Consider the following 12337-nt stretch of genomic DNA (forward strand, 5'->3'; position numbering starts at 1 on the left):
CCCTGTTTGTTAATAGTAGTAGCTTATTTTAATAAAAATACTTCCCATCCTATTTCGAATCAGAAATCTTAATGAATTGGCCAGTCTAGTTTACACAGAGAACAACGAATTTTTCAGGTCCCTTCCCCCCAGGCCTATTCTGCACCAGCCAGTCATTTAATATGTTGATTTCGATTGGCTTAGAATTTAAATTATAGAGAAAAATCTTTTGTTTCTCTTCATAATTGTGCTTCTAGAGTGGGTTGTTTGGTGATTACAGAGATATTGCATTGATCACCTCATAGAACTAATGACGTCTTTTGAAAGAACACCATGCGTTACTGGGTAAATTCTAAACCTTCAAAGCTTATGATAATCAGACCCCAAACTAATGATATTACTTAAAATCTATAATGCTCAATCTGGGCCAAAACTGTTTTTTTGCATACGTTGTATATTTCCGTCTTTATGACTTCGCTGAAAGGAATCCCACTTGCTGGAGTAGTTAATACCCACATTTTTTTTGAATGCTTGCCTATGTCTGACACGGCGCTAAGAACTTTACATTTATTAACTCATCTAATCTTTACAATACTTCAGATAGGCATTTTTATGCCCATTTTGTAAGGAGGAAGCAGACTCGTTTTTTTTTAAACCATATCCTTGCACACTAAAATACTTAAAAGTTCTACTTTGTCCTAAGTTCTCTCAGCTTAGGCGTTCATCCCTATACTGAAAAAGGAGCTTTCTCCTTCTTCCCATCTAGACAATTCTTCCTTGAAGTTAAAAAACCCCTTCTTTGATGTTAGTCATCACGTGATATTACAGCTGTTTACATACCAGTATCCCCATTAGACTGTAGTCTACTTAAAGGGTTTCGTTGCTGTTGTTTTGCTAGTCATTATTTCTGTGAAGTGCTTATACCTATAATATAGTAATTAATCAGTATTGTTTCTCTGTGATTATGGGTGGGTCTCTAGGTAGAAGCATTAAGCCCTGACCTATAAATGCTCTTTTTCCTAGGAATACACTTATCTCAGTAGTAATTTTCTTGGAACTCTTTACTGACAACTTGTGCAAGAAATACAGGGTTATTTAAGACTAACATGCATCTCCTTTCTCCCCTAACTAAAAAGCAGGTGCCCAGTTTTAGTTTGCAGAAAAGCACCAGGTAGTTACCTCCGAACACATTTGGGGCACAGCATGTTGTCTTCCAGGTGTGGGGGTGGAAAATTACAGGCCGGTAGCAAGAACAGAGCACATACTCTCCCCCGTTTTTCAGGCACCCAGGCTTGTCCTGCATGAAATTGCAGGTGAACCCAACCTTCTGTGTCTGCAGGCAGACTTCTCCCATGGACCACACACCACCTGACACCTGGAGGAGAGAGAGGTAAGTAGGAACACAGCATGGCCAAATTCTAATGTTCTTTTGGTCAAGAATATATCATGGTCTTTGTTTCTACTACTTTTCTCAAGTGCCAGCTCCAAGATATGAGCCCTGGAATCCTAGCTTAACCTATTCTGTCTGCTCCTTTTAGAAAACAATACAGAACAGTTCCTGTTAAAACTTTAAACAGGAAAAGGTGTAGGTGAAAGTGGTATAGCTCCAGGAGGGTAAATGAGAGTGTGAAGGAGGCAAAACTTTACCTCTGCCCATCCTAGGTCTGCAGCAGGGACTCCTTCACAAAAAGATCAAAAAGAGAAAATCAGTTTATTAATGTGCATGGCACACATCACTTGGAAGAAACCAGCAACGAAAATGGACTCAAAATGGCGGCTCAGAATCCTGGCTTTTACAAAGGACAATGAATTTGTAGAGAAATGAGGAAGGAGTCAGAGAGGAAAAAGGGAAGCAGTTTTAAGCTCCTGGGGGTGGCAGACAGCAGGAAAACTCAATCTATGGGAAGGAACTTAGAAGTAAGGCTTCTCTGGTGCCACCTCTCAGTGGACTGTCTCTAGCAAAGAGAGAATTTATAACCTGCCTTGAGGCAGTAAAAAGAGGACCTTTTCTGGGTTTGCTGCTCTTTAATTGCTATCAGCTCAAAACAATTTTTATTATAAATTTTAAAACAATCTAGGACAGGTATAATTTGGGGCGACATATTCTGGCTTCCTTCAACAGAAACACTAAACCAGAGTGGTCTGGGAAGGCCTTCATGAAATAGGTTTAGGGGCCTCAACAGGCACTGTACTAAGCTAACCAGTTTATGGTCTCTCTCTTAATTTTACATCCTATAATTCTTAGAACATTATGAGGTAGGTGTAATTATTAGCCTATTTTATGAAGAGGAAATTGGGAACTATATTAAACAACTTGTTAATGTCACTCACTTAACAGATGCTAGAAGATCCAGGGGCTTAAGCTGAGGCAGTCGATTTCAGAGACTGCTCTTAATTCCTTAAAGAAGGGGAAAGAGAGAAAGCCAAACAGACTGTCATTCCCTTCTGATGCCATCAATAATTTGCAGCAGTGGTTTTCAAAGTGCGGTCCCCATGGGGTACTTGGGTGGCTCAGTCGTTTAAGTGTCTGCCTTCAGCTCAGGTCATGACCCCAGGATCCTCAGGTTAAGCCCCACATCAGGCGCCCTGCCCAGTGGGAAGCCTGCTTCTCCCTCTCCCACTCCCCCTGCTTGTGTTCCCTCTCTCACTGTCTCTCGCTCTGTCAAATAAATAAAATCTTTAAAAACAAAAAAAAACCCCCAAAAAACAAAACAAAAAACAAAACCAAAAAAACAAAAAACCAAAGTGTGCTCCCCAGACTAGCATCATCAGCCCTGGCTGAAACATTGTTAGAAATGAAAATTCCCAGGACCTACCTCAGTTCTGAATCAGAAACTCTGTGGCTAGGGCCCAGGAATCACCAACGCTTCAGGTGATCTTGATATACCCTAAAATCTGATTGGAGGTTAATATCAATAGCATTTTTTCCTCAACCGGACCAGAAGCAGCTCTCAATCCGGGGCTTACCGTGGGCCTCCTGTGGCGGTTCCACGGTCTCCATCTTCCCAGCCCTGGCTGCGATTCTGGACCAGGAGGCAAACACAGCATCTGGGGCCGAAGTTGTCACGACAACGGTATTGACTCCTTCTAGGAGAACATCAGACCCAGCAAGGGCAGATGCCCCACCCTCAGAGGGAGCAGCCACGTCAGGACGGTAGGTTCCATCAGAAGATAGCCTTTTTTCAGAACTTTCCGGAGACATTTCCCCCTGGTCTGTCTGTGATCTTCTTTGTGAATGTGTGTGAATCTTGGCCTCCTCTGCGGTGACAGGAATGTTCTTCTACAAATAGGGTTTCTAAGATTAAGGTGCTGTCAGAGGTGTAGTCTCATTTTTATGATTTTGCAGAAACTTGGTGAGAAGTGGCGGGGGTGGGGATGGGAGGGGCTGGGGTGCGGTGGGTGTGCTGTTCCGCCTCAGTAGGAGGAGGGGATGGAGGGAAGGAGGGGCTGAGGCAATCCCTCCATTGACTTTCTGATGCTAAAATAGGTAATGAGGATGAGAACGAAACCGTCCACTTGGTCAAATCCCCAGGAATCACCTACCTTTTGATCGGGGTAAGCATATTCGCAGATTCGCTTATATACATCTAGTTTCTAAGACAAGAGAAAAATGAGTCAACAATCAAGTAAGGCTCCTCCCCCTCCTCCAGGGGCACTGCCGCCAACCTGGGCCCTCACCTGGCCTTTGGTGCTCAGCTTTAGTTGTTGGCACCAGGCCCGCAGGATGTCTCTGTGAAGCACATTGGCTGGTGGCAATTTAGGAGGTAATGGAGGAATTGGGATTTTCTTCCGAAGTCTTACTCTTCCATTGCCTTGTGCCTCCTTTTCTGAACGAGAAGCTGCAGGAGAATGGGATGATATTAGTAATAATTTACTTTTGTGTAGCCGTTTAAAATGCTGAAGTACGACTTTCAGTTCTCACAGCCCAATCCCCATTGTATAGTTCATGACTTGCCAAAGACCCCAGAACCTCCAAGGGACACAGACTCAAACCTGGGACTGACTACTTCTGAATCTCCAGTTTTTACTTCCCTTACCTGCTCCTTTGTGGGCATCTAAACCCAGACTCCAAGGACGTTGTACTAGATCTTACTTCCAATCCAGAGGAACAATAGGAATTTTAAACCTGACATCGTAAATCCTCAGTGGCGCCTTGTCCTCTCACCAAAGAGCAAAATAAACCACTCGGCAATGCTACACCCAACCAGCCGTTCTCAGAATTAATCAGCCCACCCTACTCAAGGCAGTGCTCTGGTCTCCCTGCACACAGCTTTCTCATGCACTCGCACTGTTTGGGAAAGACTTCCAGAACACACTTCCAGAACAGACAACTGTAATGACACTAACAGCTGTGAGCCTTCAATGAGTTCACATTACGAGTCAGGTATCACGTAGGCATTTTTACCGAATTATTCCATGTAAATTACAACCGAGCCTGCACCCCACCCCACCTGACCCAGCTGGGTGAAGTAGTATCCTCAGTTCTTAGAAATTTATGGCAGTCTGTCTGCAAATCACTGCACACTGAGATCCTTAACACTAAGCCACAAGCAAAGGCAAAACGTTGATCAGAACCAGATACATTGTCAGAGTTTGGACACCTGAAGACACCAGTTTTAACAGAGGTGGCTGAAAGAAAGCTTCAGGGAGGTGAGACGTTAAGCTGGGCCCCAAATGAAGCGGAGGGTTTTCAGAATACAGGACCAGTTTTCTTTCCTACTCGTTCTTCTCCTTCAGAAAAGTTCCTTGGTCTTCTTAAACCCAAGGAAATGAAATTTGAGGGCTTGTAGCCTTCTTACCTTTTTCTTCTTTCATAGATCTTTTTCGTTTGGTCCCGCTCTCGGAGTTTCTTTGTAACTTTGTTTCCCCAGAAGCCTGCTGTTTCTTCTTGGCTTCTTCTGGTTGGGATTGGCCAGCAAGAGACTCTTCCCCCGACTTCGTGGAGTTCTGCTGGGGACAGAGGAGCCCATCCGTCTTCCCTCGGGTGCCCGGCCCACCCCACACACTACCTGTGTCAAGATAACTCACGTGCACGGCACCAGGATAGGCATTACACACACCACTGGCAGTGTGGATTCTCCCCTGGGAAATCACCTTAACCCCAGGTTTGCTTATAAGATAGGGAAGATGGCGAATTGGGAGGCCGATTTGAAAATATAACTAAGACAGAAAATACAGATACTAACCACAGAAGTAGAAGAAACTAGGCTCTTTGGGTGGTGGGGGGGTGGGAGCCCTTACGTCACCCACCCACCATATCCATTATTCTCTTACCCGAAGATTTTCTTCCCCCATTCCTTCGTTCTTGATCTCTTCCAAAGAAAGGTTTCCCCTACTATTGCCAGAGGGATTCTATATACTCCTGCAGTGGTTGTGTTTAGCATGAAGATACACAAAGTCTTTACTTCAGCCTACGAGCCTCTCCATGGCCCCAAGGGCTGGTCACAGAATGCCTTTCCAGCCCAGTTACCATGGCCTGAAGAAAGCTCTCTCACTGCAACCCAGCCTCCTACTCCCTTTCTTAAATCTTACTTTCCCTTCAGAATCTCATTTCCAGTATTCCCTCATCTAGCAGCCCTTTCTCATCTTCTCAGACCAAGTCAAATCAACACTTTGCCTCACTCCTCCCGTTTCAGTCGCAGTTTTACATTTGCTCGTGTGATCTGACCAAGGCTTGTTACTCCATTTGACTGTAAGCCGCCTAAGGGCAGAATTTCTCTTTCCTCCTAGGCCCTCAAACATTGTTATATGAACCAGAAGAAACAACAGAACAGTGGGGATACAGTTATCTGATAGAGAAACTAACCTCTTACCTAAGATGTTGACACATTTCTTATTTTCTTTCATTTACTCCCCACAGCAACCTGATGGCAATTTTTTTTTTAAGTTTGGGTTTTTTTTTTTTTTAAAGATTTTATTTATTTATTCAACAGAGAGAGAGAGACAGCCAGCGAGAGAGGGAACACAAGCAGGGGGAGTGGGAGAGGAAGAAGCAGGCTCCTAGCGGAGGAGCCTGATGTGGGGCTCGATCCCAGAACGCTGGGATCACGCCCTGAGCCGAAGGCAGACGCTTAACCGCTGTGCCACCCAGGCGCCCCTGATGGCAATTTCTAACTTTTGTTTTTCAGATGCAGAAACTGAGGCTCAGAGGTTACCTGACTGAAGGCACACAGGTAGGCATATCAGACTGACAGAAAATCCCAAAATCTAAATCCTTTCCAGTGTCCCCAGGTGCAAGTTCGGGAGAAATCAACATTTGCATGGCATTTTACATCTCTATAGCAGCTTTGCACTAGTATTCACATTTTACGTTTGCATAGCCTTACACCCACTTTGGGGCCAAAAATGAGGGTTCCAAGGAAGGAGACTCTTTAGAGTGCTCGGGTTCCCTTGGCGGGGTGCTTCGGTTCCACTGAAAAGTCTCAAAGCCTCTCTACCTTTTTTTTTTTAAGTAGGCTCCACACCCAGCCTGGAGACCATTTCGGGGCTTGAATCACGACCATGAAATCAAGACCTGAGCTGAGATCAAGAGCTGGATACTTAACCCACTGAGCCACGCAGGCGCCCCAATGCCTCTCTACCTTTAATTTCTGTCTGCGGTGCTTGTCCTTATGTCCGGCTCTAGATTATTCTCTAACCACAGTGACCCTGGGAAAAGATGGGTTCAGACCCAGCACTTCTGGTTTAGGACCTGTGTCTGCTTAGCACAAATTAAAGGATCTAGTTCTCTCGCAACCTCAGCTCCATTACCTCTTCCTGAAGTTTTCCCCTCGCCTCCCCTTTCCCGCTGTTAACCACTGCCCTCCAGCCCTGATACTAGATTCTTCTTTCGGACAGGATAAAGCATCTTTAAAAACCAAAATAGGAAGCCCCATTTCTTACAGTCTCCTTGCCCCAATATACAAGGCTGTGAGTGTTACTTAGGACTTTACTGTTGTTTTTTTTTTCTTAACAAGAGGAAATTCTAAGGCACATTCTTTTCTCCTCAAAAGAAGGATCAAGTGTGCTCAGCAGGAGAGAGAAACAAGAGAAGACTCTCAAAGACAGACAGAAATAAACCCACTAAAATTGTATTTACCTTTTTGCCTTTTGCTTTCTCCATATCCAAAGAGAAGTCAAGGTTGACAAAAAGAAATTTCTTACTTCAGAAATGGCCCCCGGCCCAAGATTGCTCTTTTAAAAGTCTCCTCCCACTTCCTGTCACCCAAAGGCGCTCTTCTTTTTCTCCTCCCCCTCTCCCCTCCCCCACAATTTGTGAATGCTAATTTTGTGTACTCTCTTATTCATGAGGTGACTCTTGTATGAATTAATCAGTACTACCTTTCCTACCACTTTCTGTGAGTTTTTTAACATAATCACCTCCTGTGTGGTTCAGGAGTCGTCAGGAAGTTGGAAACTCCCGAAAAATTCCAAGGGAAAAACAAAGTTCCTAGAGACTTCTGAAGGAGATGTTTGAAGGGATTTAATGAAGTAACTTGGAAACAATGGAATCCAGGGCCAGACTGGTGTTTTGAAGAAGGCAAAACCTTTTTCGTGTCCCGCATGCATTTTATTTCTTAAGCAAGCTTCTGTACCAATCACAGCTCCAGCTTTCCATTTGTACTCATAATAACTAGCACCTTACCGTCCGCCAACAACTAAGAGTAGTTTTTGAAGTCCATAGAGTATTTGGTTTGTACCAAATTTTAGGTTTAAAGGTTCGCAGCCATTATTTTATGGCCCTCCATTTTATGGATGACAAAAGTGTGTATAACATTATATCTGTAACTTGCTGGATGACGCAGTAAGAGAGAACCAGAAATCACGTCTAGGTGAGCCTTATTCCGCCCTTCAAGCCCCTAACAACTCTCAAACAGGATCAAGATTCTCTGTAAAATTAGTTGGAAAATACCTCCCGCTCGGATTGCTCCTCTCTGTCAGACTGTGGGGGATCAGAAATGTGAAGAGAAGAAATTTTCTATGTTAAGAACCAGCGATTGTGGGATTCAAACCTTCCTCCATCAGGTTACAAAGTCTACACTCTGCCTTTGTTTTGTTTTCCTACATCTCACTGCATGCCCCCAAATGAAGAAGAGATGATCCAAACCCAGATTGGAGGTGATAATATCCTCCCAGGATAGAAATACATGGATATGGGATGTAAGTAAACAGGACTGGGGAGTAGAGAAGGAAGTATAAATGACGACTGAACAAGTCCCAAAGCACCAAAGAGGAAAGCAGGTATTTCGATCCTAGATGACCTGGGAGGTCATACGGAGGTTTTGACTCAGAAGTATTTTACCCCGGGTCATAGACAACAATCAGTAACTACTTACTAGGTAAGGTTTATATAATATATACAAAGTGTTTGATTGAATCATCTTTCTATCCCCAGTGTAATTGGAGGTAACATGGCGAAATTCTAAATTAAGTACAAATCGAGTGATTGAGACATCTCATCCCGGGCAAGGTACAATCTATAATTTCTTTATTAATAGATGGAGTATATATTGAGATTATGACAGGAATTCTTAGACCTACCATGATTTTGGGGAAAATAATTTTTGAAAGAATTGCACCAACCATTAAAAAAAAACACAACTGGTTAGCTGATATTCTCTATATAAGGAGGATTAGCACAAATTAATTTAAAAAATATTTGAGCATAATTGGAAATAATAATAGTGAGTTCTCAAGTGAAGCAAAAAGCCAAATACTTTTGTTGGACTTGGAGTTGTGGTAATTTATAAGCAATCTTGAACAAATACAATGTGTTTGTGCTTTGGTTTCTCAAATGTAAAATAGGAATATATGTAAGTTTTTTTAGAGAAATACGTTTATGTGTAAAATTTCTTACGAATGTTTAGTAGTTAAAAGAAAAACTGCTGCTTTTTAAAATGTTTTTATGTCAATGCATAAAGCTCTATTCCTCCCTAGTAGAAAAATATTCATAATTGAATCTCTCATTCATGTATTGAACAAAAATGTTCGGTAAATGGACAGCTCTTCCGTGCTTAGTACAGGAGATACAGTGGTGGACAAAAGCAGACAAGGACCCTTCCTCAAGGGCTTACGGCGTGGTAGGAAGGACAGACATTAAGTAACTAATTATCAGTAACTAGTAATATAATCTTTTACAGGATTTTAGAATGCATTGCATTTATTTATACATATTATCAGAACAGTGAAAACTACTCAATTAGGACACCTAAAAGGCACAAAAGCTCCTTACATTTGGTGGCCTGCAATAGAGGTTTCGACCTCATCAAGGAAGTCAGGAAGTGTCAGATTCGAAGGACCAGAAGAACTGAATTAACTGAATAGGAGGAGGGGAGGGCTCAGCTCAACTCCTTTCCGGAACAAAGTAAGGGCTCTGAGGCTGGAGCTCAGAGGGGGAGGAGGAAAGTGTTAGCTGGGTCTGGATAGGTTGACCTTCTCATCTTTAGGCAAAGAGCAACGGGAAGCTGAAAAATTCCAGGTGGGGGTGGGGGCGGGCGGACTCTCACGACCATTTTGTAAAGATCTTTCAACCATGACGAGGAAAAGGAGTTGGAGAGGGATCCTCGTAGACACCAGAAGGTGAGTTGGGAAGCCGCCACGGCAGCTTTAGGCCTGAGATACGAGCCCCTGGCGTGGTCACGGGGAGTTGTGGGAAAGAGCACAGACTCCAAGAGCCAGGCTGCATTGAAACCCCACCCGCCCTTAACTAGCTGCGTGACCTTGGGCAAATTATTCTAGCACCTTAAAGTCTCTCCCTTAACTCTCCTGCAAGATGATAGTTCTTACTAAGGGGGTTGCCTGGATGGCTAAATAGGCTCTCACAGGTCCCAAATAAACAATGTCTAAGGCAGCACATGTTGGATCAAGGCTGGATGTGTTGAATAGAGCAAATGGTAATTTTATTTACATTTAAGAAAAAAGTCTGTTTGGGAATAGCAGAGTTTTATGATTGAAGATAAGCTAGCTTTGGTGAACCCTAGACAAATCCGAAGAGACAAAGGGAGGGTCAGCTTTTATTAGGTTTTTGGAGGAAGTTGGGGAGGGTGGTTTTGACCAAAAGTTGATTAGAGAAGAACGACAGTTTGAGGTTGGGGTTTCTCACTGGCTGCGGCGGGGCTTAGTGTTCTTGCTGGGGCAGGGAAGGATCTTCCTTTTTTTAAAGGCACGAGATAAATTCCTATGTAAAAGTGTCCTCGTCAAAATAATTCTTCTCTTTCTTCAGTTGGTTCTGTGGGATGCAATGAGTAGTACAAGCAGGAGTGCTCCCCCTTGAGGGCTTTCCTATTCCACCCTAAAGGAGGGTTCCTTTATTTTCACAGATGTTTCTATTAATAGAGTGTTGGAGACTGAATAAGGTTGTGAGAGATGTGGCGGATTCCTGCCAGGTTTTCTTTTTTGTTTCTGTGTGTATTTTCTCTTCCAAAAAAAGTTTTAATTGAATAAAATGAGCTGAGTTAATGAGGCCTTTAGTTGTTTACCTGGAGGCAATGAATCTTCCAGAGTCATTAATCTGTGTTTACAGAAGACAAAACAGGATTGTATCACACACCACCAGCACCATTTCATCTTTGACGGATGGAGAGCTTTAGTGGGAGGTGACTGGGGAGGCTGGTGGGGTACTTGTCTAAATCTGTTGGCACTGTGTATTCCTAGAAGTGCTGGGTCAAAAGCTGGGCTTATTCAAAATTTGTGTGGTTCCGTTCCTATCCAGGATGACTTCTGCCAGTTTATAACAAGGTATAAGAATACCTCGTTCTCGGGGCACCTGGGTGGCACAGCGGTTAAGCGTCTGCCTTCGGCTCAGGGCGTGATCCCAGCATTATGGGATCGAGCCCCACATCAGGCTCCTCCGCTAGGAGCCTGCTTCTTCCTCTCCCACTCCCCCTGCTTGTGTTCCCTCTCTCGCTGGCTGTCTCTATCTCTGTCAAATAAAGAAATAAAATCTTAAAAAAAAAAAATACCTCGTTCTCCATACCTGGTGTTGTAATAAGTACACTAGAACTCGACATGGCTAATTTATTACACTCTACCTTTTACGTATCCCCTGTAGTAGGAAGTCAGTGCCCTTTATGGAATTATTTTTTTAAGAAAAAGATGAGTCAGTTAAGCGTCTGACTTCAGCTCAGGTCATGATCTTGGGGTCCTGGGATCGAGCCCTGTGTTGGACTCTGCAGGCAGGAAGGAGTCTGCTTCTTCCTCTTCCTCTGCCCCTTCCTCCACTGGGGCGTGCGTCTATGCAAACACACTCTCTCTCATATAAATAAATAAAATCTAAAAAAAAAAAGAAAAAGAAAAACAGGTGAGTCACTTAGAAGTAAATCTGGAGAGTAAGGTAGGCTGTCAGGTTGGTTAGAAATTTGGGTTAGGGGCACCTGGCTGGCTCAGTCAGAAGAACATACAACTCTAGATATCAGGGTCGTGGGTTCAAGCACCACGTTGAGTGTAGAGATTCCTTAAATAAATAAAACTTTAAAAAAATAATTTGGGCCAAAAAAGGGAAAAGTTGGAGGTAGATGGTAGAGCTGAAATCATGGGAAAAAAAGCCCAATCTGGTTTCTTTGTTTCTACACTGTCTCCCTTCCTCCATTCCTTCCTTCTACCCTGTGTCAAGCACTCGTGATGAAAAGTGGTTCTGGTCCTTAATTACCTCCCGGTAGGATGAGTTCCAGAAATGTGAGCAAACACAGTTTCACTGAACTACATACCTAGTTTTCTATGACTTCTGCTTTAAAGAACAGAACATGGGGGTACCTGGCTGGCTCATTCGATGGAGCGTGAGACCTTGATCTTGGGGTGGTGAGTTTGAGCCGCATGTTGGGTGTGGAGACTATTAAAAAAAAATACATAACAGGACCTGTTCTTCAGGGGCACCTTTATCGTGAAGCTACTGAAGCTTAAGCTTTTGTAAGTGGTCCATTCCAAGTTTCTGTGAAGGCCCTAGCAATTTTGCCTATATAATTTGATATTCTTTATCTTAAAGAGGGACCTCCAGAGTTACAGAAGCCTCAGGGCCTACAGATCTGTCCTGTTGATACATGAATACCGAAAGGTTTGTATAAAACAGTAACATCCTTGAAAATCTGAGTCTGTTCTCCTTTTTGCTTCCCCTACCTGCTCTCCCCACCCTCCTCCCAATGAACTGTGGTCCAGGAGAATCACTACTTGGTCATTAGGTTTCCAGCTTCCGTTCCTCCTGTATGTGCTAAGTGCCAAAGTAAGCGTGTATCCAACGGCCATCACTAGCACAGACAAAATTTAGGACACATTTGAAAAATAGCACACCTTGGAATTGACAAATTGCAAAAAAGCATCCACTCAAGTGGATCACTTACAAAATGGTTGCCCCTACCTCTGGGCTGATGCAGCTTTGATTGACCCC

At 43.5% G+C, this 12337-nt stretch overlaps 1 protein-coding gene across 1 annotated transcript; it reads right to left on the reverse strand.

Moving 5' to 3' along the window:
- Positions 1 to 694: 694 nt before the first annotated feature.
- On the reverse strand, positions 695 to 5274 carry DPPA4 (developmental pluripotency associated 4). Its single transcript, XM_008706631.1, has 6 exons — positions 5254 to 5274; positions 4779 to 5139; positions 3658 to 3899; positions 3523 to 3573; positions 2947 to 3259; positions 695 to 1354 (listed from the first exon to the last, which is right to left on the reverse strand). Exons 1-6 carry the CDS (start codon positions 5272 to 5274, stop codon positions 1155 to 1157), a joined length of 1188 nt encoding a protein of 395 aa, XP_008704853.1. The 3' UTR covers positions 695 to 1154.
- Between the last annotated feature and the right edge of the window lie 7063 nt (positions 5275 to 12337).

This window comes from Ursus maritimus, unplaced genomic scaffold, assembly GCF_017311325.1.
Source record: "Ursus maritimus isolate PB19 unplaced genomic scaffold, ASM1731132v1 scaffold_4, whole genome shotgun sequence".
Lineage (NCBI taxonomy): Eukaryota > Metazoa > Chordata > Mammalia > Carnivora > Ursidae > Ursus > Ursus maritimus.